This window comes from Tursiops truncatus, chromosome 8 (genome assembly GCF_011762595.2).
Source record: "Tursiops truncatus isolate mTurTru1 chromosome 8, mTurTru1.mat.Y, whole genome shotgun sequence".
NCBI lineage: Eukaryota > Metazoa > Chordata > Mammalia > Artiodactyla > Delphinidae > Tursiops > Tursiops truncatus.
In genome coordinates this window covers 13,635,878-13,660,807 of record NC_047041.1, presented here as the reverse complement: position 1 = coordinate 13,660,807, position 24,930 = coordinate 13,635,878, and the positions used below count along the sequence as shown (strand labels likewise).

The window sequence follows — 24,930 nt, the reverse complement described above, 5'->3', positions numbered from 1 at the left end:
CCCCTTTCTCTCTCTCTCTCCTGGGACTCCCACAATGTATATGTTGGTCCTTTGGTGGTGTTATGTCCAACAGCTCCCTTGGGCTCTGTTCAGTTTTCTTCAGTACTTTTTCTTTCTGTTTGTTCCTCAGCCTTGATAATTTCCATCGTTCTGTCTTTCAAGTTCATTGATTCTTTCTTCTCGGTGCTCAAATCTGCTTTTGAATCCCTCTAGTAATTTTTTTTTTTTTCATTTCACTTGTACTTTTCAGTTCCAGAATTTCTTTTTTGTTTCTTCTTAGGTTTTCTGTCTCTATTGATACATTTTATTCACATATCATTTTCTTGATTTTCTCCACATCTTCCTTTAAAATCTCATGGAAGTCGCTTCAGCCAGAGCAGGAGGGGCTTACAACAATGCTGGGAGGTGCAACAACAGTGGTTGCTGCCCCTTTGTCAGCACCTCTGTGAACAGGAGCAGCAATCAGAACACAGATTCCCAATATTTGGAGGGCTGAGTCCTTTGTGCCACCCTGGCTCCTGCAAGCTGTGTGCAGGCTGCTCCAGGAACATTTGCACAGCTGCCTGCTATGTGGCAGGGTTGAGAATGGGTAGCTGCTACTATGCTAAGAGCTGAAATTAACAGCAATTTAGCCTCCCAGTCTTCACCTGGAAGTTACAAACCTTCAACAGACTCTAGAGTTCCAAAATAGTTACATCAGACAACTTCTACCGTCTTCCCAGAATCCTCGTTGAGTATCTGCTTTTTGTTTGTTTGTTTTTGCGGTATGTGGGCCTCTCACTGCTGTGGCCTCTCCCGTTGCGGAGCACAGGCTCCAGACGCGCAGGCTCAGCGGCCGTGGCTCACGGGCCCAGCCGCTCCATGGCACATGGGATCTTCCCGGACCGGGGCACGAACCCGTGTCCCCCTGCATCGGCAGGCAGACTCTCAACCACTGCGCCACCAGGGAAGCCCGTATCTGCTTTTTGTTTCATGCTTTCTCCTCTTTATTTTATTCTTCCAACTTCCTTTAGGTTTTATTTGTTATTTTTCTAGCTCCATGAGATGCGTGCTGTATTAATCTGCTCAGGCTGCCATAACAAAATACTATCTACAGACTGGGCAGCTTAAGCAGCAGAATTTAATTTTCTCATAGTTCTGGAGGCTGGAAGTCCAAGATCAGGATGTCAGCATATTTGGTTTCTGGTGAGGAATCCTTTACTGGCTTACATGCTTGCATAACCTTCTCAGTATGTCCTCACATGGCCTTTCCTTGACACATGCACACACAGAGAGGTAAAGAGAGCAACAGCAAGCTCTCTGGTGTCTCTTCTTATAAGCACACCAATCCTACTGAGTCAGGGGCTCATCCTCAGGACCTCATCTAACCTTAATTCCTCAGATGTGGCCCCATGTTCACAGACAGCCACATTCAGGATTAGGACCTCAAAAGTAATTTTGGGGAGGACACAAACATTCAGTCCATAACAGATGCTGTAGCTGCATTCCACAAATTTTGATATGTCCTGTTTTCATTATCATTCACTTCAAAATATATGGTTTTCCATTTGTGATTTCTTCTTTGACTCATCAGTTATTTATGTGTTGCCTGATTTTCAAACATTGGAAGATTTTCTGGTTACTCTTCTGTTACTGCTTCCTAGTTTCATTCCAGTGTGGTCAGAAACCATACTCTGTGATTTCAATTTGTGCTATTTGTTGAGACCTTTATTGACTAGTTCATGGTAAATTCCATACATATTACTACCTTCATTTTATAAAAATGTATATTCTGCAGTTGTTGGGCACAGCATTCTGTATGTGTCATTTTTTAATTGTATTCAACTATACTATCTTCCTGCTGATTTTTTTTTTTAAGTCTACATGTTCTGTCAAATACCAAGAGGAGTGTGTTAAATTCTCCCCCTATAATTGTGGGTTTCTCTTTTTTCCTTTAGGTCTATCAGTTTGTATTGTATATGTATTTAGTATATGTAATTAGGATACATAGAAATTTAGAATTATCAACTAAATGATAATTGTTTTGATTATTCCATTTACTCTCTAGTTCTGCTTCTAACCAGCTTTAGTCTGTTTTTACTTGTATTAAAATGGCCACATCAGCTCTCTTGTAGTGTTTGCATGATCTTTTTCCATCCTTTTACTTTCAACTTTTCTGTGTCCTCATTGAAGGTATGTTTCTCGTAAGTAGTATATACTTGTTGGCTTTCTTCCCCCCTAAATCCAGTCTAGCATTTTTTTTTTGTTTGTTTAAAAATAATTGGAATATTTGTTCCTACTCTTTTCTCCATTTTCCCCATCTTTTCTGTGCTCATTTTTTCCTACTTTCTTTCTTTGGGATTAAAGTATTTTTTATTATACTGTTTCGCTCCTAATACTCTTTTAACAGTTACCTTAGGGATTCCAACATATCCCTTTAGACTCATTAGAGTCTACTTTGAATCAGTCCCTCTTAACACTTCCTGGACATTTAAATTTCCCACATATTTATACTATAGCACTCCTCATTTCTTCCTGCTTTACCACACTTCCACCTGGAACCTTTTTCCTTCTGCCCAAATCACTTCCTTTAGAGAGATAGGGTGTGGCGGGGAGAGAAAGAGGAGGGGCTGTTAGTGTATCTTCTATTAATGGATTCTCTCAAATTTTGCTTGACTTAAAATATCTTTTATTTCACTTTCATTTTTTTTAAGATATTTTCACTAAACATAGTACACTTGACCCTTGAACAACTTGGGGGTTAGGGACGCTGACCCTCCCCGCAGTGGAATATCCAGATATAACTACAGTGGGCCCTCTGTATCCACAGTTTCACATCTGCAGAATCAGCCAACTGTGGCTTGTGTCGTACTGTAGTGTGTATTTATGGGGAAAAATCTGGGTAAAAGTGGACCCGTGCAGTTCAAGCACATGTTGTTCAGAGGTCAGCTGTATTCTGAACTGGAGTTATTTTCTTTCAGCACTTTAAAAATATCATCCCACTGCCCTCTGACTTTCATTGTTTCTGTTGGAAAATTAGCGTAATGTTGCCCCTTTAAAAGCATGATTCTTTTTCTGACTACTTATAAAACCTTTTTGTTTTTGGATCCCAGCAGTTTCACTATAATGCGTCTGTGTAGTTTTCTTTATATTTATCCTTCTAAGGTTTGTAGAGTTTATGGATTTTGTCATTGGATGTTTTTAATCAGTTTTAGAAAATCTCAGCCACCGGGAATTCCATGGCGGTCTAGTAGCTAGGACTCTGCACCCTCACTGCTGAGGGCCCAGGTTCAATCCCTGGTCGGGAAGTAAAATCCCACAAGCCGGGCAGCGCGGCCAAAAAAAAGAAAAGGAAGAAGAAAGAAAGAAAAATTCAGCATAGAAAATCTCAGCCACTATTTCTTTTTTCTTTTTTAAAAAATTTTTATTGGAGTGTAATTGATTTACAATGTTGTGTTAGTTTCAGGGGTACGCTGTTTCTTAAAATACACTGAATAGTGCAGTCTCTTTCTCCTCTCGCTCTGTGACTCCAGTTACCTGAAAGTTCTACCTTTTCACCACACCTCATATAGCTCTTATGCTCATTTTTGTGTTTTCCATTCTTTTTCCTCTGTTTAGTTGAATCTGAATAGTTTCTGCTCTATTTCAGTTCCCTAATCTTCTGTTTTGCAGTTTCTAATCTGCCCCAGGATCCATCCATTGTATTTACAAATACTGTGTTTTTAGGTCCTAGAATTTCCATGTGAATTAAAAAAAAAAATTATTCTGTAGTTTTCTAATAAAATTCTCCATCCTCTGTTTTAATGGAATATATAAATTATAATTATTTTAAAGGCCATGTCTGTTACCTCCAACTTTGTCTCTCTAGTTTGGCAAGACAACCAAAGTACTACTACTTTTTGCCTGGTTTATCAGAATCTAGTCCCACTCATACGTGGTTTAAGGATTCGCAGTAGCTCTGGGGAAAATTACAGGCAGAATTTCAAACCTACTTCTCTACTGTTCCCTTCTCCAGGATTTTTGACCCCTCGTGCCTTGGCCCAAATTCCAATCCCTCTCTCCTCAGTCTCTTGAAACTACCTTGAAACCCCAAGTTCAGAACCCCTAATATGGGGCTTACTGTAGTGTATTCTCCTTTTCTCTGGAATCTTGGCCTCTCAAATCTTGGCTGCCTGGTTGCTCTCCAATGCCTTCTTTCTTTTGCATATTTTCCTGCTTTTATAGCTAGCTGTTCTAGGCAGACGGTTAGACAGTGCTTGTTACTTGGCCATAGCTACAGACATGTAAAGTGTATATATGTTTTAGATCAAGATGTAGTTTTATGTTTTCCCTTTTTTTAAACTTAGCATTATATCTTGGGCATTTCTTCCTATCAGTTAAAAAGTTCTTCAAAATCCTCACTTTATTTTTTTTTTTGATATTTATTTATTTATTTGGTTGCATGGGGTCTTAGTTGCAGCGGGCAGGCTCCTTAGTTGCGGCTCACAGACTCCTTAGTTGCAGCACGTGGGCTCCTTAGTTGTGGCGGGTGGGCTCCTTAGTTGCAGCTCCAGAGCTCCTTAGTTGCGTCTTTCAGGCACCTTAGTGGTGGCACACGGACTCTTTAGTTGTGGCATACATGTGGGATCTAATTCTCTGACCAGGGATTGAACGTGGGCCCCCTGCGTTGGGAGTGCAGAGTCTTATCCACTGTGCCACCAGGGAAGTCCCCCAAATCCTCACTTTTAATTATTGCATATTATTATGTAATGTAGCTGTAACATCATATATTTAATCATTCCCTGTTGTTGTATATTTATTTTGTTTAAAAGCTTTTACTGTAATAACTTTGCTTCAGTGAACATCTTTTTACATAGCCAGAGATGCAGCCAAGGTAGAATTACTGTGACAAGAGAATGTGAGTGGTTTAAAGTGTGTACTGCCAAAATGCTTAATGAGTAAGAGGTGCAATTGTATCTTTTTATTAACATCATCAACAAAAAGAATTAAAATTTTTGGATTACCCTTTTAATGATCCTTTTCTCTTTATGAAAATAGTATGTGTTAATTATAATAATATTTAGAAAACACAGATAAGTGATGCTAAAGAAATAAGTTATCCATAATCTTACCACCTAGAGTCAGACCGTGATCAGCAACATGTGACATGCTCATTGCCAGTTTTGTGTGTATGGAATCGTGCTGTACATGCTGTTTTTCACTAGGAGTATCTTGAACATTGTAGGATGTTATATATTTCTTCTACAATGATTTTCAGATTATTTCAAATAGTTGCAAAGCAGTTCATTCTTTTTGTTTTCTTTTTCTGTTTTTTATTCTTCATCTTCCAGACCTCTTCCTGTGCCAAAGCCGCCACCTGGGGAGCAGTGTGAAAGTGAGGAGGACACAGAGTATATGACTCCTTCCTCTAGGCCTGTGGGACTTCAAAAGCCAGAAGTGAAGTGGCCTCTGGAGACAACCCAGAGTTCACGGTAGGTTCACAACAATCCTATTTGGGAATTCAGTTGACACCAACTCACCTGTTTGGCTTGCTGCCTGCACATAGCATTACCCAGCCAGAAATGAAGCAGAAAGATGTGTGTAACCTCTAATGTTTTAAGCTTCTTGCAGCTGTAAGCAATTCCACTTAATGTTTCTTCAACATCACAGTAATTTCAAAAACATACACAGCTACTACTAGTAACAAGAGTCAATCTTTTGATATTGTACTAGTGATACTGGCAAGAGGAGGATGGAGATTCTTGATAGAGTCAGGGTCTAGAGAAGTTGTGAATAGGTATATCTTAATAAGTTTGCGGATAACAGAGTTCTGTTTCTGAAGATCATTATGCCACTTTCCTTCTGGTCCAGAGCCTGTGATTGTAACCAGCAGATCGATAGTTGTACATACGAAGCAATGTATAATATTCAGTCCCAGGCGGCACCGTCTGTCACAGAGAGCGGCACCTTTGGTGAGTAGTCGTTCTGCTACGTTAACAATCATTGATGTGCCGGAGGAATGAGCCTGTAATGTTTGGCCAATGAGAACTTGACCTACGCGGAATATTCGTAAATAATTTTCTTGGCAAAATACCTTTGATCTATGGCAGTAAAACCACCTCCTCTGTTTTATTTCCCATTTACACAGCTAGTTCCTTTTGTGTTTTTCATCCTTCTAGGGCCTGGAGGCCTTTGTGTTATATGGCCTGGATCGGCAGTGCTGACAGCTAGCTCCCTCTTATTCCCATTGCTTTTCAACACTGATGAAATTCTTGTGTGTGTGGGTGGTGAATACTCAATTCCCATACTAACTAGCTTACCAAGTTGAAAGTTCAGGAAGGCAGTGCACACAACAGGGCCCTTTGGCTGAGCTTCCAAGGTGAACTGCAGATGAAAATGTTGAATGAATGCTATAAAGTGGTGCTTGAGTCTTGGACATCAGTGACTGTTAACCTTGGCAAGGGTAGCTTTTGACATGTTCAGAAAAGTAGAGCTGCAGGATTGGTGCAGATCTTATTTTCCCTGTTTCTTTTATCTCTATGCACAGGGCCACACGGTGTTTGGCCCCTAGTGGTTATTCGGTAACCATTTGATTCCGTGTGTGTTTGAATGAACGGATGCCCCCGTACTGAAATGTTAGAAGGTGAAGTACGTTGGAGAAAGAAGATAACTGCACAAACTGTTCTCTAGGTGAAGGGAATTTGGCTGCAGCCCATGCCAACACTGGCCCTGAGGAATCAGAAAATGAAGACGACGGGTACGATGTCCCCAAGCCACCTGTGCCCGCAGTGCTGGCCCGCCGCACGCTCTCTGACATCTCCAACGCCAGCTCCTCCTTCGGCTGGCTGTCTCTGGAAGGTGATCCCACAACGAGTGAGTCTCCAGGCTACCTTGGGTTTGTCCTGAAATGCTGTATGCCTTCTTATTTATTCTGAAACAGAGATGACTGCCTGGTGACAGTAAGTCAGTAGCTGGAAGGAGTGGACTGAAGTGGGAGGAAAGCTGGTCCTGGGTCCCAAATTAGGAAGTTAAACTGTATTCAGGCTCTTGAGGATTTTGCCAGACTTAGAAATGAGGTTGTTCCTTAAACCCTGGCTCTTCCTGCACTGGGGGTAAGTATTAATAGGATTTCTGGCTCTTTTGGGCGTGCGTGATGACAGTAGTAATTCATTTTGATGGTTCAGACCACACTCTGGGCGCTGTCCCTGTCCCATTGGAGAGGAGGTGTGCCAGCTCTGGAAAGCACACTGAGTAGGCCTGGAGCCAGCCCGCATTTGAGCCTTGACTGTTAAGGACTGTTCTTCTTGCACCTGTGGCCGCCTGGGAGGGCAGCAGCCAGAGTTGCTGTCACTTTAGAAATGGAAGACAGCCTTCAGGACAGCTGGTGAAAAGGATACATGGCGTCCAGTTGCCCAAACAGGCAGTGGTCCCCACCCACCCAACCTTGTTTAATGCTTCTTCACTGCAGCCTAGGCTTCTTTCTGCTTCCTTATTTGTATAGGGAGAAGTTTAGCGTCTTCTCTGGCCCCTCAGAAGTGTTTTTTAACTAATTCAGGCAGTGATGTGTGTGAAAACTTGGTGCTCAGTGTAAAGCGTGGTGCGGGTGCAGGTGTTCTGTGTGGAGGGCAGCGTGGTCCCTGTCGGTAGGACAGGCGCGTGGTGTCTTTAGAAGGTTGTTGTGCTGCGAGGGGAGGAGGCTGTAGACAGAAGCCCTTGAAACGGTAAAACCCCGCCTTGTGACCGCACGTGTACCTGACGGACAGTAGGTCCGTAATATCTCGTATTAGCACATCGTTATCGGATGAGGATTCCCGCCCCGCCCCGAGTTGCAAACATTCTCTTTCCTCTTTCTTCCAGACTTCGCTGAGGGTTCCCAAGTTCCTGAGAGGCCACCCAAACCGTTCCCTCGGAGAATCAACTCTGAACGAAAAGCAGGTAGCTGTCAGCAAAGCACCGCCGCCACCTCACCGCAGCTCTCCAGTGAGATTGAGAGCCTCATGAGTCAGGGATACTCCTACCAGGACATTCAGAAAGCTCTGGTCATCGCCCACAACAATATTGAAATGGCCAAAAACATCCTCCGGGAATTTGTTTCTATTTCTTCTCCTGCCCATGTAGCCACCTAGCACACCCACTCCGTGCCGCAGCTTAGAGGACCGAGGAGCCGGGAGCTCTTGCTCGAGTAGCACCTAAAAGGGCAGAGAGGTTCCTTTGGAGACTTCACAATGAGGTCTTGCCCTGTGTGGGATATCACATCTGTGGTTCCAGGATTTCAAAGCAGTGGAATGAGAATGGAGCAGCTAGGATGTTTTATTATTTTATTTGTTTTGAGAGTGCATTTGAAGGTGTCCTTCAGTCCCTCCCCACTTGGAGAGAGTGTGGATTTTTATTAAGTGGTAGCCTACCTGGGGAACGGTCCAGAAAGCAGTCGGAGAAGCACTGTGCTGTAAATCCTAATTGAGGACTTAAGACTTTCTTAGGTTAAGGATGTGGTTGTGTGCGTCTTGTCTGTCTGTCTGTCTGTCTGTGGTTGTGTGTGTCCTGTGATTATAAGATTTACCTGCTGTGTGTGTTAATCCCAGGCAGGGAATTAGCACAAGAGGTTTAAGAAGGAATCTTAAAGACTGCCAGCAACTGTGGTTTTATACCCAACCCCAGTGTGTATTACAACTCCAACACTCCCCTTTGGCTTGGATTATAATGTTCATAGCTGAAGTCTTGTATTTTTAAAACACCCTCCCTCTGTCCGTTCCTCAGTCTCCTCCCCCCTCCTCCTCCTTGGCGTCTTGTCATTGGCAGTGGGCTTGCTATGACCAGCCTTACTGAAGCCGAGCAGCTTATAGGATGTTCTTTATTGTGTGTGATGGTGTTGATTTGTTTGGTAGATAGGTGGGAAAAAAGTACTGTTGCTCTATCATTATGGTCCTGTTTGATACTCGCAGCGAACACTGGTCACTCCAAAGCACTGTTTCTATAGGAACATTGAGTCTGTTTTGAAAAAGGTGTTTTAGTTATCCTAATGACATAGTGACTGATTTGAGATAGAGGCCTTCAGATACATTCCACGCCCTCCCCAGAAAATAGTCTGTGGGAGTCAGTTGCCTTGGTGCCAGGTGTGTGTTCTAATGTAGGTCACGAGGTTTTCTACTTAATGGGAAGGGAAAACATTTGTTTCCAGCATGGCTTTCTGGCCCAAATACCATGAAGCTCTTAGGAAGCTCCATTCACACGCTCTTTACCTTGTTGTACATAAAATGCACAAAACAGACAATAAAGATTTATCTCTTCAGTTTTTCTTCCCAGTGGATTTCAGCTTATATGGGTGTCTCCCTTTGAATATGAGCCAGGTTGTAGTTTCAGAGATGATTTTTTCCTTTGCCCTTTAAGGAATGGGGGGAATACCACCCATGGTAGCACAGCATTCTGCTGGTAATTAGCACCAACCCTACCTTGGTGCCACCCTTGCTTTTCTCTTGTGCCTATGGCTTTGGGAATGTAACGTTTCCTTCTTCCTTTCCTTCCCCTTTCTTCTTCACGTTAGGTCCTATGTACTCTTTAGTGACTGCATTCCCCACAGTAATTAGACATCACTGGGTGTAATAAATGACTTCACTGCGGACAGACAACATGTGAAAAGCCCTGCAGCTTGTGCCATCGCCAGTTTGTAAAGAAGACTCAGAGTCTTGTGTGGGGCACCGTTGGTACGTTCCTGCAGATCCTGCCAAGATACCACTTGAGTTCAGTTAGTTCTCTGGCCAGGGCCTCTTACTGACTTCCCTATAGCAGTGTGTAACCTTCCTCCTTGTCAGAAGCAAGCCTGCACTTTGATAAATCTACCTTCCTCACAATCTAAATCATGGTTTTGTCATGAGATCCAAAGAGAAATGACTTTCCTTACACCTGTTTTCTTTCCCATCTTGTCATCTTTGGACCTAAAACTTTATCTAACTCTTCTCTTGGCTTTCAGCTACTCCTAGGTCTTTTGATTTTCTCCTCTTGCCTCAGAGCCATTTATGTTCCCAGAGGAGATAGTTCAGGGCTTTTTGCTGACTTGCTGTGGTTACCCAGTGTCTCCTCTACGTGGCAGAAAATAATACAGCCCCCACCAGGTGCAGGAGGGCCTGAATCGCGATGGAGAGGGCAGAGGAAAGCGGCAGAGAGTAGGAAACAGTAACTAGCATCTCCTTCTCAAAGCCAGCGTAGTGTTTCACTTGTGGTAGCGTTCAGTTTTGCACTTTGTTTAGATGTCGAAGGCCTAGACAGAGAGCTAGAGAAAATGACAGCAGTCTGCATACCTCTCCACACTGGAATTTTTCCTTGTCTGTAGATACTGCCCGTGGTCTGAAGATCTATCGAGAGAACAAAGCACTGGTTCTGCATATCTGTTGCCTTTTCAGAGTGCATCCCAAATCTTCTTTGAAGATTATGTCCTCACTTACCTAGGCTAAAGGCAGGTTCACCCTTTCTTTTCATAACGGAATACGCTTGAGGCGCGTCAGGTCAGCCCCCAAACTAGGTGCCGGATCCCTGTGTTGAACGTGGGGGTCCAGGTTGAACGAGGTGTGCACCATTGCATGGCTTGGTTCTTAGCTTGTCGGCCATGTATCTGCAGGTGTTCAGGGTCTAAGACCATTCTGTGAGGGGTTTTCTCTTTGGATGCTCTGAGGTCACGCCTGGGTCCATGCCTGAGATTGCCAGGTGAGGCTCAGGAAAGTTTTTGCGTGGCTTTTGTGTTGAGGATATTTCCAAAACTTTAACTTCTTAAATTTTCCTTTGACTAAGGCACCGATAACCCATTCTTCGTCCTCCATTTGTATGGCAACTTTTAATTCTTTGGCTCTGCTGTGATTTTAACTAAAATTGACCTTTCACAAGTGGGCTTTGAATTTCGCCATTTTCGGCAAACACATCCCCTTTCCCGCTCTTAATTACAAATGGTTCCTCCTCTGTTACCTGTCAGGTAAGTAAGGTAAAAACCACTTTGATGTTTTCCTTTTTCTCAAGTGCACTAGGCTGTTCTGTTCAACCTGGCCTTCTGCTTCCCCACGTCTCCCTGGGCTTTACACAGCCGGCCTTGTTGCCGGGTGCCTGCTTCGCAGTACTTAATCAGCTGCACTTGCTGTACTCCTTCCATTAAAGTCAGGAGTTATCAAAGTGGAAAAACCCTGTGGGCTCAATGATATACCTCCCTTTAGGTAAATAATAGATTAGGCAGTTTATCGTCTCAGCATTTATGTGTTAATATTTATATAAATAGTGATATATATCTGTGGATGGCCATTCTCTTCCACTAGCTCTCTCTGTCCCCAGTGTCACTCTACGTATTCTGCCATTCTTCTGTTCTTTTGCTCCCTGTACAGACTCTCAACACCAGGACCCAGGGTGTGGGGTGGTACTATTAGTATCATTTAGCTGTTTTGTGGATTTAAAAAAAAAGCTGGGGGGTTGCTATTCCTCACACTTAAAATATTTATTTCCTCTATAGAAAGGTAAAATATATTTTATGGTCCAGTCAGCAATCTTCCACATGAATTTTTGTATATTTGCTTGCAAAATAGGGACCAGCTATATGTTCTCTTTAACAAGATGTAGACCTTTCTGTGTGTGATCAGCCATGGTGTTAGTGCAGAATATCTCCTACCTCACATCATGACAGGCGGAGGGATATAGGCCCTCTTCCCAAACTGTAGGCGGAGGGATATAGGCCCTCTTCCCAAACTGTAAGTCCCCCTTCTTGCTGTTGGCCCTTCTGACTCTGCAGTGACCACTGCCCATGGAATAACGGTGTTGTGACTATTGGCTTGGCTCTAGCATTGTGTTTGTTCATTCAGCAAGTGTTTATGAGTGATTACCATGAGCCTGAAGTGTCAGCTCTGTGTTCTCCCCTGCCACCATATGGTGGTTTACTGATGTTGAGCGGTTGTACTTGGGCTGTCTAGCATGTGCATTTGGCCCTAAAATAGCCGTTCCCAATAAGATTGTGCAGGTTACATTCACAGCTCTTTTATGTAGACATTTCCTTATAGAGCTGTCCTGGTTAAAAATCAGTTCAAGACACTCCCATTAACCCCTATTGTCTTCCCATAGCTTTGACAATGTCTGGGAGATTCCTCCATGTAAATCTCATGGATACCCACCATTTTTATGTGTTTAAGTAGAATCTGTTTGGTGGTGGGTTGGTATGTCGGCTCAGAGTTGCACAATAGGGCAGTTAAATGTTTAAGTAAAGCATCTGCCTACAGACCCCTTTCCACTCTAGTGCCTTCCTTGATCTTTTTACTGAGCTGCCTGTACCTCTGATCCCCTTTGTAAGGAAGTTTTCTCATCACCCTTCTGGGACCTCTCACCATCTCCCATTCTATATGGAACTTGTTTTCCAATCCTTCAACAACCTTTCAGCTGATCCTGTGTCTTAGAAGGGCTGAAGGTGTGCGAGAGGGATGGGCACCTGTTTCTGGGTCCTGATCTTCAACCAGTTGTTTGGTCTCCCAAGAGCCAGGCAGTAGCGTAGGTTGAACTCAGTCAGTTCTCAAAAACGTCAGCCTGTATCTCTAGGGGTACGGAGCTTAGAGACCATAGAACTTAGTATGAAAGTCAACACGTTATTATCCTCCTAGACTTTCAGGCCCTAGAAATTCTATCTAAAGTATTCTCGGTTGGCATAAAGCATTACCATTTCTACTTTGATCTCAGTCTGCATTAGCAGTCTCTCTTTAGAAATGCGTGTAGCCATGTAATGCACGGAGATGGATGCATAGTGGAGGAAGGTCAGGGCTGTATCTTTGACCGTCCTGTTGAGCAGTCCTTTGGGTGCAAGAAACAGAAGGATTAAAGCAGGGGAAAGGAAGGAATCATAAGGATGCAAGGTATTTCCCAGAACCCAGGATAAGCGGTACAGTTGATTCTGCGTGGAGCTGAGAAACTTTGCAGCTAGTCCTTTCTCCTGCTCGTCGGTCTGTCGGTATGCATGGCCCCAACACAGGCACCCCAGTCCTCACGACCCCCAGCTCACCATTAAATGGGATCACCGTTTTAACAGATTCCCAGTGCCTCTTGGTTCATATTCTCAAGAAAGACTATGATCAGCCCAGCACATGGATCAGGTATCGACCCCCGACTTTGCCACACAGGGCAGAAGCGGCATGCTGGTTCAGATGGGAAGTAGGGGCAGGGGGAGGTTCTCAGGGAGGCGGGGATAGATACCCTAAAATACTTTACTCTAGTAGTAAAACTTACCATTACTGCTCTTCTGAGAGTGGAAAGGCAGGCATGGGACTATGTCTGGGACTTGGAGGAAATGCTTAGGTTAAAGTTAATTTAGGTTACTGTCTTCTTTGTTGCTTTATTTCCTGTTTTTCTTCCCTTTATGAGTCTTGGCATCCAAGATTTCTTACCTCCCTCTTTAGGACCAGTTTCTCCTGTTCTGGAGCTGGTCTTTTCTTAGGTGACATTTCTTAGCCTTCATTCAGTCTCAGGTTTCTAGGCTTCTTTGATTTCATTTAGAGAGCAGATCCACAAATCCACTGTAGCCCCTACCCATGGACTTCTGGGCTCTCTTCAGGTTTTAGTGCTGAGAACATACTCATTCTATGGGCCCGTGGCCTGCCTCCCTCCAAGCCCTCCTCCCCACCCTTTTATCTGGTCTTTCCTCTATGAGGGGAGCTCTGCAGTAATATTCTTAGGCAGGCCTTCCGAGGTACCTCAGAAACTACTTTGCCAGTAAGAATTTACAAAGTTGGGACAGTTGCCAGGATATAAATTAGGTATAGATTCCAATTTAGAGAAACTTTTTACCGAGAGCTCTTTAGACAGGATGCAGTTGTCCGCCCTGTCCAGTTGCTTCCTTTGTCGTCCTATAGTAAAGCCTTTATTTTTTGGTTTTTTAAAACTGTGCTTCTGCTTGCCTGAATCTTTTGATCTTATTTATCTCATCCGGGAGGCTGTCCTGTGTTATTAAGGCATTTCATAATCACTTATAACTTTTTTAAACTACTGGAGTCATTTGATGTACACAGAAGTAACCTAATAATCCAAAGATATACACCGAGGCCCGTGATGAAGGCTGGGGCCTGTGTGTTCGAAATTCCCTTCTAGGCGCCAGAATTAAGGGGCAGAGGGATAGCGGTGCCACTCGCCTTCACAGAGTTCTAGGAAATCTGGGTTGGTTTCAAAGGCGAGCACCAGTTTTTCTTGGTTCCAGAAAGTAGCCCAGGAGTAAGTGGGGGAGATCTGGGTGGGGAGAGCGAGGCCTGCCTGGAGGCTTACTCGCAGTTGGCTGGAGAGCATGGTGCCAGAGGGCCAGCTGTTGACTAACAGACTAACAACTGTTTGGAGATCTCGCTGCCTCTTCCCTTGTTCAGTGCTTGAGAAGAATGTGGCTGACCGCTCCCTGTGTTTGTGGAGAGCAGAGGCTGAAAGCGAACCTCGCGTCTCCTACTGGTTTGGCAGTGGAACAAATCAGAGTTCTGATTGCCCGGCCCCGTGTTCTTATTCAGTCCCCAAAATGAATGTGTGAGGCGCTCTCCCGCAGTTCTCCTTCTGCCCCTGGGCCGGTTTGGGAGGCCAGAGGAGTACTGCTCCGTACGTGCTCTCTGAGCCTCCTCAGGCCCTGCGCTGCCTCCATGCTGAAGCCCTGAAGTGGGGTGTGCAGTGTGCCCACGCCTGGCACTCTGGCATGGGCGCTGATGTGCCCTTTGTGTCAGTTCCCTCCGCCCTGTCTACCTCTGACCCTGTCCTGGGTGAGGGTGGCCATGCTTATGGCTGTCTGGAAACTGAAGAGGCAGAGAACTGCTTACAAGTCTGTAGACCACATGTTTTCTCTTCCTTGGCTTGTTCCTTCTGCTGTCTGGGTGAGTGAGCCATGCCCATGAGAGTGGATACCTCCTCTCCTGACCTGCCCTTCTCAGCACTGTTTTAGTGTCTTGGCCTTGACCTCCTGCTGAAACGTGTGGTAGGGGTGTGGCAGCTATGAGGTACCTCCTACATCTGCTTTCTGGCTGTGGTGACTTGGGATTTTTAACCTTATATATCTTTTTTTTCCTTTATTCAAAACAAAACAATTTTTAGCACACTGAAAAAAAAAAAAAAAAGCCAAACATTTTGTGCCTTTCTAAGGCAGCACTGTATCCCAGGCTGCATTTTAGGACTTAATATGGAAATACCAGAGTCTTAGCTCCTCTACCTTGAGTGTCATTAGTCCCTCTGGTCTAGGGGAGAGGAAGTGCTCCGTGTGCCTGGGGAGGTGGCCCCCAGGTGCAGCGTGTCCGCGGTCCCTTCTCCCTGCCACGGTGCTTAGTTGGAAGAAATGAGCATTGTATCCCAGGATCATCTGGTTGGTTCCAGTCAGAATCTCAGTTATCAGGTTGAATGTTCTGTGTTCAGCAGGAAGAGACAGAACGTTCCATGATTTCCAGGCCTACTCTGGACCATTTCAAGTGACCCAGCCTCCCGATCCTATTAATGACCCAACTTCATGGAACAGTGTAGGGTGGACCCTCCCGAAAAGGGGAGGTGGTTTGGTTGTTCGTTTTGTCTTGTCTTTTTGCTGGGTCCTGAACTGGCCTAGACCTCCTGCCTGTCCCTTAGACTTGGCTTTCCTTTCATTTGAAAACTTCAGACATAGAGCATTAAGCAACTAGTGCCCTCTGCAGGGGCGAGTTTTCCCCTGGGAAGGGCAGCAAGGACCACATACCGGAACAGAAGCCTGTCCTCAGTATTGTGGCCACTGTAGGTTTCGACCAAAAAAAAAAAAGTTTTCTGTATGATGACATTTTACTTATCTCTTTTCCTTTTCTCACTTCTTCCCTGCCTTTAACTAATAAAGAATTGGGAGATAGAAACAATTCTTTTCAAAGTCCTCCTTATTCAGGATTTTGACATTCTTGGCCTGGGTGGGGCTGGAGAGAACTTGATACTTTTCTCCAGAATGAAGAGTCCCATTTGTATATCAGTGTTAAAAATAAAACAAAATGAAAACTTAGATGAGATTTTTGTGGACTATTTTAAAAATGTGTCATTAATATAAAAAAATTATATTAGCAGTATTTAATCATTCTCACCTGTAAAGAATAAAACAGAAGGTAAATATTCTTACAGAGAATAGCAGAGCTTTAAGATTCATTTTCATTTTAAGTCCGTTTTTGTTTTGCCAGTGTATTAATGTTTAGAGGTTCTGTTATACTAATGTTATTTATTAATTTTTTTCATTTCCATACACAGTTAACTAAAGAGCTTTTTCAGGCACCCATGTCTGTAAAAAAATATTTTTAAATAAAGTTTCTTTTGTTGTAGCAGACCCGAGTTCTTGGTCATTTGTGGGTTAGGGAGTGATATATCGGGGAGCTATGGGGCCAGATGCCTACTCGTACCAGTTCATCAGCAGAAGTCTGTTTTGCTACCTTGAGGGCAGTCTCAGTGACAGGGGAGGGGCAATAGCTCCTTGCCAGCAGCTCGCCAGGCTCTGCAAGCTGCCCAGATAGAGCAGGGCGGCTTTGCTGCTCAGTAGGTTCATTATCCCGTGTTAGAGCTTGAGCCCTCTGCTCAGAAGCAGAGGTAACCCCCGGTCCCTGCTCCCAACTGCAAAGGGTTTTGTGTTCCTTTTGGTGCAGTGCCAATTCTGGAGGCCCCAGGCTGCTGTGGTACCCCATGATGAATAAAAAACAGTGTAAGATTTCTGGGACAATTAAGCTTTATTTTTCATATATATACACATATATAAAAAGGAAACAATTTGCAAATTTACAACCTAACAAAACCATATATATACACACACACGTACGCACAGACACACGCAGAGACATACATACCCCAAAGCTCTAGCCAGGCCCGTTTCTCATCTCTAAGTACCATTCTCCCATTAGGGCCTTTCTTCTAAGGTCTAGGCCCATTAGCTCAGCCTGTAGAAGTCTGGTGCTAATATAACTTTATAGCCTTAACCCTCGTAAAGGACAGTCTGGACCTCATCTCCAACCCCTACCCCCAGCATTCAGTCTTACGTGATTCCTTGAGAGGGTAGGGGAGCCAAATGAATGCAGGGGCTCGGGCCCAGTTGCCTTAACTCTGGAAAGCGGCACCCAGCTTCCTTACTGCAGGGACAATGAGATACACCCAGGATACCTTTTAAGGGACGACACCAGGTCCTGACTTCTGCCCAGAGAAAGAAAAGAGTGTCGCAAAGGGGACTCCAGAGGCAGGCAGGCAGGCTGGCAACTGCTTCTAGATACTGCTGGGGTCTCTCCAGAACTGGTGCGAGCAACATACGTCACCAGCAGAGAGAGGCCTGGGCTCACCGCATCCTTACTTCAGTGATACAGCTGAATTATGAAGCCAGCCCTGGAGCAGTGGAGCAGGAAGTCAGCTCAAGATAAATAGGCTACCTAATTCGGCTGCTGGTAGAAGACAGGTATTTACATCCATATGTGTAAAGAGGAAACAAGTTCTGCAAGAGACTCTCCTGTGTGCTTCTGGGATACCGAGGCCCCCTCCTTGGCATGAGCGTCACTCAACAAATTGAGACAGTGGTGGACAGGTCCCTGAAGAGGGGGCCTCCAGGGCCACGTGAGGTCCTTCTCAGGACAGCTCTGGTCCTGGCCCATGTGCCCTCTGAAATGGGGTCTGCAGGTGAGCTGGAGGGGGGTCTTCTGTGTTGTCCACTTTAGAGGCTTTGGTGACCATCCTGAGTGCTGGGGAGGAAGGTGAGCAGGGAACAGGAAATGTTCCAGGCGGGGGAGGGAGCGCCGTGCGATTCGGTGGGCTAGTGCCTCAGATCGATGTATTTCTCTCCCTAAAGATGGGTGAAGAGCAGAAGTGAGGGGGGTGTTCAGAGACACTGACCAGGGTTTAAGGTGTGAGCGCTAAAAGAGAGGAGGGACCAAAGCCACAGCTGATGAACTAGGTGCAGCCGCCTGGAGGGAAGAAGCCGGGGAGGGGGTGGGGATGGCAAGGCGGGGAATAAGAGATGAGGCCCCCGAATCGCACTGGGCCACACTTCACACCTAGTGACGTGAGCCGCCAGCTCTGTTCAGGAAATGGTGATGGGACGGGGTCTTGCTCTCAGTCCTGGCAGCTACCCTCTCTCGGGGTCCCTCAGCCACCTGCCTGGCCCTATCGTCTGTGCGTGGTGTTAGGAAGGCAAGATGGGGCCGGCTCCCCATCTCCAACAGGGAAGGATGAAGGATAAAGTTAGTGTTCAGCAACCGTCAGCCCCTGCCACTCCCGGTGCCTGAAGATGTGTCAGGCTCTGGCCACAGGAACTGCCTCCTACCTGGTCTCCTGGAGCCCTCTTGTCACCGTTGCTGCCCTGAAGGAGGCCCATCTCTTCTGGGAGCTTATCTGACTTAACTTCAACTACAAATTCGCCCTTACGAGACGGGGGCAGCGTGCTGGGAGGAGGGAGGGAGGCAAGAGGTTGGCAACTCGGGGGCAAGGGGATGGGGGCTGTTGGGAGGGACGTGGGACTGGGTACTGAAGGGCTCTTAGGTGCTCCGGTCTGGCTCAGGGAAGGGCCACAGGGGTGAGAGGGAGGAGTGGGGTGGACGGAAGCTGGGTAGTGGCGGTGAGGCGGGGAGCGCTCAGACCCAGGGTCCCCCTCCTGCTCCTAACGGCTCAGTGGGCACAGGGGCCAGCAGGGCAACATCCCTGAGGAGGCAACAAGCTGGCAGCGTGAGATGGGGTGGGGCGCGGGGTGCCGGGTGCCGTGCTCACATCTCTTGTTTGCCTGACCGTCCGCACGGCAGCTTGCCCTTCTTGTAGAAGAAATAGAGGACAGCGCCCAGCACAGCCAGGACCAGGACACACACGGTCACGGCCACGATGACCACACCCTTGCTTTCGGGCTCTGTCAGCTTTTTCTCTGTCCCAAAAAGACACCCCGAGTCACTCCCTGCCCCAGGCTGCCATGTTACCATCGCGGCCCCGCCCAGCCCAGGGCTGATGGAAGATGGGCCGCTGATCGTTTTCTCGACAGAGCTCCCCTGGGCTCCCGGTCAGGGCAGAGTGAGGACGCCCTGGCACAACCCTGCTCCCGATCCAGCCCAGCTCACCTGTGGAGGTGCTGTTGGCTCTAGCATAGGGACTGACGGTGGAGGTGCTGAGGCTAGTGCTTCTGTTGGAGTCTGGGGTGAAGGAGGTTAAACAGATGGGGGGGGTGGGTGGGATAGGAACGTGCCCTGCTTGGGCTTGCCCCCACCCCACTCTGCAGGACCAAGCCCTTACCCAGCTCCAGGATAATGACGGTGGTGTTTCTGCCCAGGGAGTTGGAGGCCACGCACTCGGCACCTGTCTCCAACAGCTCTGGGGTCACAAGGACATTCAGGACGCTCAGGACACTCTGCGGATCTTGGTCCTGTTCGCTGGCCTACAAGGAAGGAGACGCAGTTCAGGGGTGGGGAGGATGCTGGGTCGTGGCAGCAGAGCCCGCGCAGGGATGGACGAGAGCCTGGGGGGCCGCCATGTGCCTGCTCACCGTGCCATCGACGCTCCAGACGACGCTGGGCCGAGGATGCCCTGAGGCCTCACAGGACAGATTCAGCATGGAGTTCTCCTTCACCCACATCTTCCTCTCCCTCAGTGCCATCCACGGGGACCCTGTGGCAGGGCGGGGAAGGGTGAGACAGCAAACCCTGCCCGCCTGCCACCCCCCTCCCCACCAGAGCCCCCCAGGGCAGCGGGTGGCTTTCGGTCCCCAAAGAGCTTGAAACCACCCAACTCAAGGTGGCTTCAAGGGGCCACCTGATCTCTGCCTAGGGCCTCACCAAAAATGGCCACGTTGACGAGCTGGGTGCGGTTCAGGCCGGGAACGCTGGGCACAGATGCCACGCAGCGGTAACCTCCCCCTGCCTCCCGTTTCAGGTTGCGTAATTGGAGCACAGGCCCCTTTGCCAACACCTTGCCTGTCTGGGGTGAGAGATGGGTCAGAGGTCACTCCTAGGCACACCCACCCCACAGCCCCTTGCCCCGGAGACCTGAGCCCACCTGGGTACCTTTTCTCTCAGCCACTGGAACTCAAGGTCCTGGTTACTCTCTGCCTCACAGGTCAGGGTGAGGCTGCTGCCCTCCTGGCTCTCGGGGGCTGCGGGGCTCACCCGGACTTCAGACACATCTGGGGACGCAGCAATCGTGTCAGGAAGGACAGGGCGGGGCAAATTCCCTCTCGCCCCAGCCTGGTCCCCCTGTCCTGGGCCCCCAGCCCCTCACAGTTCACCACCAGCTCCTGCTGGTCGCTCAGCAGCGATGCCGTGCTTTCCAAGTCCAGGCCCTGACATTCGTAGAGGCCGCTATGCTCCTTCCGGGCGGGCTCCAAGACCAGGACCCCGTTGTCATCGGTCCTCTCTTCCTCCATCTCCCTGGTGCTGAGGTTCTGCGAGAGGACAAAGGCATGATCAGAGTGCGCCTCCAGCCACTCCTGCTGCCCCCCTGCACCCAGAACAGAGGCCCCGCACCTGCTTGCCGATGCTGAAGTGGGGCGGGGGGTTGCCATCAGCCAGACACCTGATCTCCACGCGGTCCCCCTCCTTCAGCATCCCCTCAGGCTCCACTTCCAGCCACACTCTCTCTGCCGGGTCTGCACAGGCAAAGGGGGCAGCTCTCAGCCCAAGAGCTAGCAGGACCCAGCCCCACAGCGATGGGTCGGTACTCACAGAAAACAGGGACAGTGACCTCCCTAGATTCCTTCATGTGGTTCCCACTGGGCAGCCGATAGCTGAGCTCGCAGTAAAACTGGGCATCTTTGTCCTCCTTGGTCAGCTGTGCCTTCAGAACGCTCCTCAGGGTGTACAGACCACTCGACTCCACGATCTGGGACGACTGGATGTGGACCCCTGGGCAGGGAGGAAGGGGCGAAGGGCTCGGCCTCAGCTCCGCCTCTAACCCCACCCTATGATCTCCTGGGTCGGCGGAATGGCAGGGGAGCCCTTGTAGAGAGAGGGCCAGGTACCAATGCCAGCTGCGGCCCTTCAACCCAGCAGTTTCCTGCTCGAAATCTACCCTAGACAAACACACATAGGCACACATACAAGGATGTGTGCAAATACTGCTACAGGGATTTAAAAAAAAAGGAAATGAGAAAACACTCTGGACATCCACTAATGGGAATGAATGGTTAGCTAGACTATATTATATACACCGTGTGAAATGCCGGCAGTAGGAAAACGATCAGGTAGATCTAAATAGAGTGACCTGGAAAGATTTCCAAGACTTGTCGTCAAAAGGAAAACAAGGTTGTGTAACAATGTATAGCGCACAGTGTCATTCAGATCAGGGTTTCTCGACCTCAGCACCACTGACGTTTGGGGCTGGACATGCCCTGTGCCCTGTAGGATGTTTACAGCATCCCTGGCCTCTACCCGCTAGATGACAGTGGCACCTATCCATTTGCGACAACCCAAAATATTTCCAGACACTCAAGTGTTCCGGAGGGGAGCAAAATCACCCCTAGTTGAGAACCACTGATTTAGATAATAAAAAACAAAAGCCTATGTAGTCCTAGATATATTTACATGTGTGAGTAAGTACCTAGAAGTAGGCTAGAAATCAAGGATTGCATCCGTGTGAATACATACACACTGATAGCACAGCTATTTCTGGGAATGGGTCTGGGGCAGGAAGGAAATTTTCCTTCTAGATTTTCCACAGTTTGAATTCTTATGAGAATATTTTCAAGGATCACTTGTGTACTTAAAAAAAAAAGTAAAATAGGGACTTCCCTGGTGGTCCAGTGGTTAAGACTCTGCGCTCCCAGTGCAGGGGGCACGGGTTCGATCCCCGGTCGGGGAACTAAGATCCTGCATGCTGCGTGGTGTGGCCAAAAAAAAAAGTAAAATAAAATGCAAGGTGGTCCCCATATTGTGTCACAAGCATGGCTTTTAAGGGCAGAGAGGATGACTTACGGTTCTTCTCCTCCTTCAGCGACTGGCTGTTCTTGTACCAGGTGACTTGAGGAAGGGGGTACCCATTCCTCCCCACACAGGTGGCAACCTAAGGAGGACAGGGTGTGAGTCTCCCTGCCTCTGCGACCCCGCCAAGCCCACCTTAGCTCCTGCCTACCCGCCGGCCACCCCGGCAGATCTCACCTCCCCAGGCTCCTCACTGTTCACAGAAATGCCCAAGGCATTGACCTGGATGAGTGGCTCCTCCGGAGCTTCTGCAAGGGAGAGAAATGGGGAGGGGCATGGGACCACCACTTCCGAAGCCCCACACTGCCCACAAGGCACGGACAGGGCACTCACTGTAGACACGGAGCTGGATTCGGTGCTCCTGGGACCGAGGGCGCTTGCCCTGGCACAGGAAGATGCGCTCATCGTGGGGGGTGATGCCTGTTAGGGCCAGAGTAGTCCCTTTGTCCTGGAGGCTGAGCCGATTCTGGTACTCCCCAGGTTCGCTCTGGCCCTGGCCCTGACGCACGCGGAAGATGAGTGTTGGCTTCTCCTTGTGGACCTAAGGGGAGGTGGCAGGGAGGAGGTGAGCGTCCTGGGGCTACATGAAGGGCAGAGCCTCCCGCCCCTGCTGCCCTCTCTGGGGCCCAAGCACTCACAGAAAACCAGTCCGCGTGGCTGAAGTTGCCCGGGGAGTGGGAGGGGCCACATTTCAGAAGGGCCGTGCCGCCCACTTCCACCTCCACCAGCTCCGGGTCTGGCTGCTCAGCCTCTCCAGGCACACCTGGCGGGGAGGGGATGGGGGAGGAGCTGTGTCAGCTCCAGCTGCTCTCCATACCCTCCACTCACACCGCTCGCTGCAGCTGCTCTTCCTGCCACTTCGAGGGTCTGAAGGGCACTGTCCTCTCCTACCCCTCAACCACTCTTTACCCCCGAACCCTGGGCCAGCCCTCTCCCGGTTCAAGGGAGTTGGGGATGGACATTTCTGGTCATTGGAGCAGAGACCCTGAGCACCAGGAACCTCCCAGATGAGGCTGGCAGAGGGGCAACCCAGGCTCTGGGCCAAGAGGAAGGCCCCTTTCCTTCCAGGCTCCCTCCTCCCCGGGTGAGCTCAGAGTGTGGGAATGCAAGGCATGTGCCAGGCCGGGGCACACAGGCCCTTTTTGTCCCCACACCCAGAGGAAGACATCTCTACCCTTTGCCCCCCCACACCCCCTCCCCAAATCCCCCATAAAACCCAAAGGGCAACCCTGGCCAGGAGGCCCTTATTTCATACTCCTTAAGCAGCACCGCCGTGAACATCCGACACTCTCAGGGGACCCCATCCTGGGAGTCTTGTGAGTATGGAGGGGTCAGAGTCACGGAGGGGGCCAGAATCTCTCCCCGGGGTCAGGGCAGGGGTCAGGCCAAGGGCCAGGCAGTGGGCAGGAGTGACGTCAGTGGTGCTAGTGCGCTGCCCGCCCCGCGAGGAGGTGATGTCACTCCATACCATCTGGCTGGACTCGGGTGCCTGGGTGGTTGGCCTGGGCTGGCTCCCAGATAACAAGGGCAGATGGAGTGGTCTTCAAGCCAGAGCAAAAGCTCCACACCCCTGACTCCGTTTCCCCAGAGCTAGAAGAGCAGGGCCGGGTGGGGCTGGACCTTCTGCAGCGGGTGGAGCCCGATTTAGCCCTTTCCCCAGAAGGGATTGGAAGGCGGCAGCCAAGGGTACCCCAGGGACACCGTCGGCATGGGCACGAGGCCATCGAGTTGGGTATTGCTTAGATACCCAACCAGGGTATCTAAGCCAGGCAGCGGCTGGAGCCCGGGAAAGCGAGCCAAGAGAAACAAGCGACACCGTTGCGGGCCATACAAGGGCAGCGTGAACCCGGGAGCTCCCGGCTCCTAGGCAGTTCCAGAGAAAAACTCCGAGGTGCAGGGGCGCATTTCCCACCTGAACTTGGTCCCATTCCGGGAGGTGTAACAAGTCTGGGGCGCTTCCACTCTGGTAATCCTCGATCCCTCGTCCCTGACACCTGTGATCCCGTCACCCGGGTAGGCGCGAGGCGACCCACACCGCCCTCCAGGCTTTGCCAACGCCCTGCCGGGGTGGGAGCCGCCGTTCCTCCCCATCTCGCTCACCTCCAGCCTGGCTCGAAGCCCAGGCGGGAGAGGGAGGGGTCGGCGCACCCCTCCAGCTAAAAAAGCTGCCTTTCCCAGCAACAGGCGGGCGCAGGATTCAGGATTTGGGGATGCGCTGTAGAGGCGCCTCCCGCCAAGGCTCCAATCACGGGCTCCCCAGAGAAAGCACCTGAGAAAAAGCTCTCACCAGCGGCCCCAGGGACTTGGCTCCACCCCTTCCCGCTCCAGGCAGCAGCCCCCTCCCCGCCTCCCCAGTTCTGCTCCCGGGAAGGTCTGGAATAGAGGCTGCAAACTGGCTGCAAAGAGTTGCACGCACGCAACGCGCCGGGTGCCTGGGACCCGGAGAGAGGAGCGCACGACGCAGCGCAAAGCCCCGGCCCCCGCCGCGATGCCAGCTCTCCTCCCGGGCACGCTCCGCCGGACTGCCGGGCCGCTCCGTTGGGGGCGCGGGCCCCCCCCACCCCAGCGAGCTCACTCACCCGCCGCGCGGCGACAGCAGCAGCAGGCGGCGATCAGGAAGGCGCAGATGAGCCCGGACCGTCCCATGCTTCCCGGCCGGAGGGCGAGAGCGAAGTGAGGGAGCTCGCAGCTGCCGGGGGCTGACGTCAGGGGGGCGGGGGAGGGGGCCAGAGCGCCGAGGCCGGCCCGCCACGCCCCGCGCAGCCCCCCCCCCACGCCCCCGCCCCCGCCCCCGCCCCGCGCGCCGCAGCCCTAGGGGGCGGGCCCGGCGCCGAGATGCCCGGAGCTGCGCTGAGGAGCCGCGCGGCGCGGGGTGGGGGGAGGCCGGAGCCTTCCTCCCAGCCCCCAGCTGGGGAACGGAGAGGGGGCAGTGACAGGTGTCTCCGGGGCGGACTGCCTGGCCGAGGCGGCAGCGAGGAGAAGCTGACCCGGATACCCGGAGTCCCGCGGGGTCAGACCCCCGCCGCGCTCACTCCTGCGCAGCCCCAGCCAGCCCGTGTAGCCCTGGGGGACCTCCTGGCGG

At 49.5% G+C, this 24,930-nt stretch overlaps 2 protein-coding genes across 4 annotated transcripts in view; one reads left to right on the top strand and one right to left on the bottom strand.

Moving 5' to 3' along the window:
- Positions 1-16,250, top strand: part of CBL (Cbl proto-oncogene) — an 86,930-nt gene extending 70,680 nt beyond the window's left edge. For both annotated transcript variants that reach the window (XM_019941767.3, XM_073808095.1), the window contains 4 exons: positions 5,310-5,450; positions 5,830-5,930; positions 6,649-6,831; positions 7,816-16,250. In XM_019941767.3, the coding sequence (XP_019797326.1) occupies positions 5,310-5,450; positions 5,830-5,930; positions 6,649-6,831; positions 7,816-8,084 (694 nt within the window). In that variant the 3' untranslated portion in view covers positions 8,085-16,250. The remainder of the gene's footprint in view (positions 1-5,309; positions 5,451-5,829; positions 5,931-6,648; positions 6,832-7,815) is intronic.
- Positions 16,251-16,627: 377 nt separating this feature from the next.
- Positions 16,628-24,556, bottom strand: MCAM (melanoma cell adhesion molecule). Of its 2 annotated transcripts, XM_033861928.2 has the most exons (16): positions 24,428-24,537; positions 22,487-22,611; positions 22,182-22,389; positions 22,026-22,096; positions 21,843-21,930; positions 20,595-20,774; positions 20,397-20,518; positions 20,152-20,314; positions 19,938-20,056; positions 19,710-19,851; positions 19,421-19,542; positions 19,171-19,312; positions 18,999-19,070; positions 18,661-18,808; positions 18,221-18,338; positions 16,628-17,740 (listed from the first exon to the last, which is right to left on the bottom strand). In XM_033861928.2, the coding sequence occupies exons 1-16, from the start codon at positions 24,492-24,494 to the stop codon at positions 17,711-17,713; spliced, it is 1,917 nt and encodes a 638-aa protein (XP_033717819.1). In that variant the 5' UTR covers positions 24,495-24,537; the 3' UTR covers positions 16,628-17,710. The 2 variants fall into 2 exon arrangements, with proteins under 2 accessions (XP_033717819.1, XP_033717818.1); XM_033861927.2 differs by lacking the exon at positions 18,221-18,338 and having other exon boundaries at positions 24,428-24,556.
- Positions 24,557-24,930: the final 374 nt, after the last annotated feature.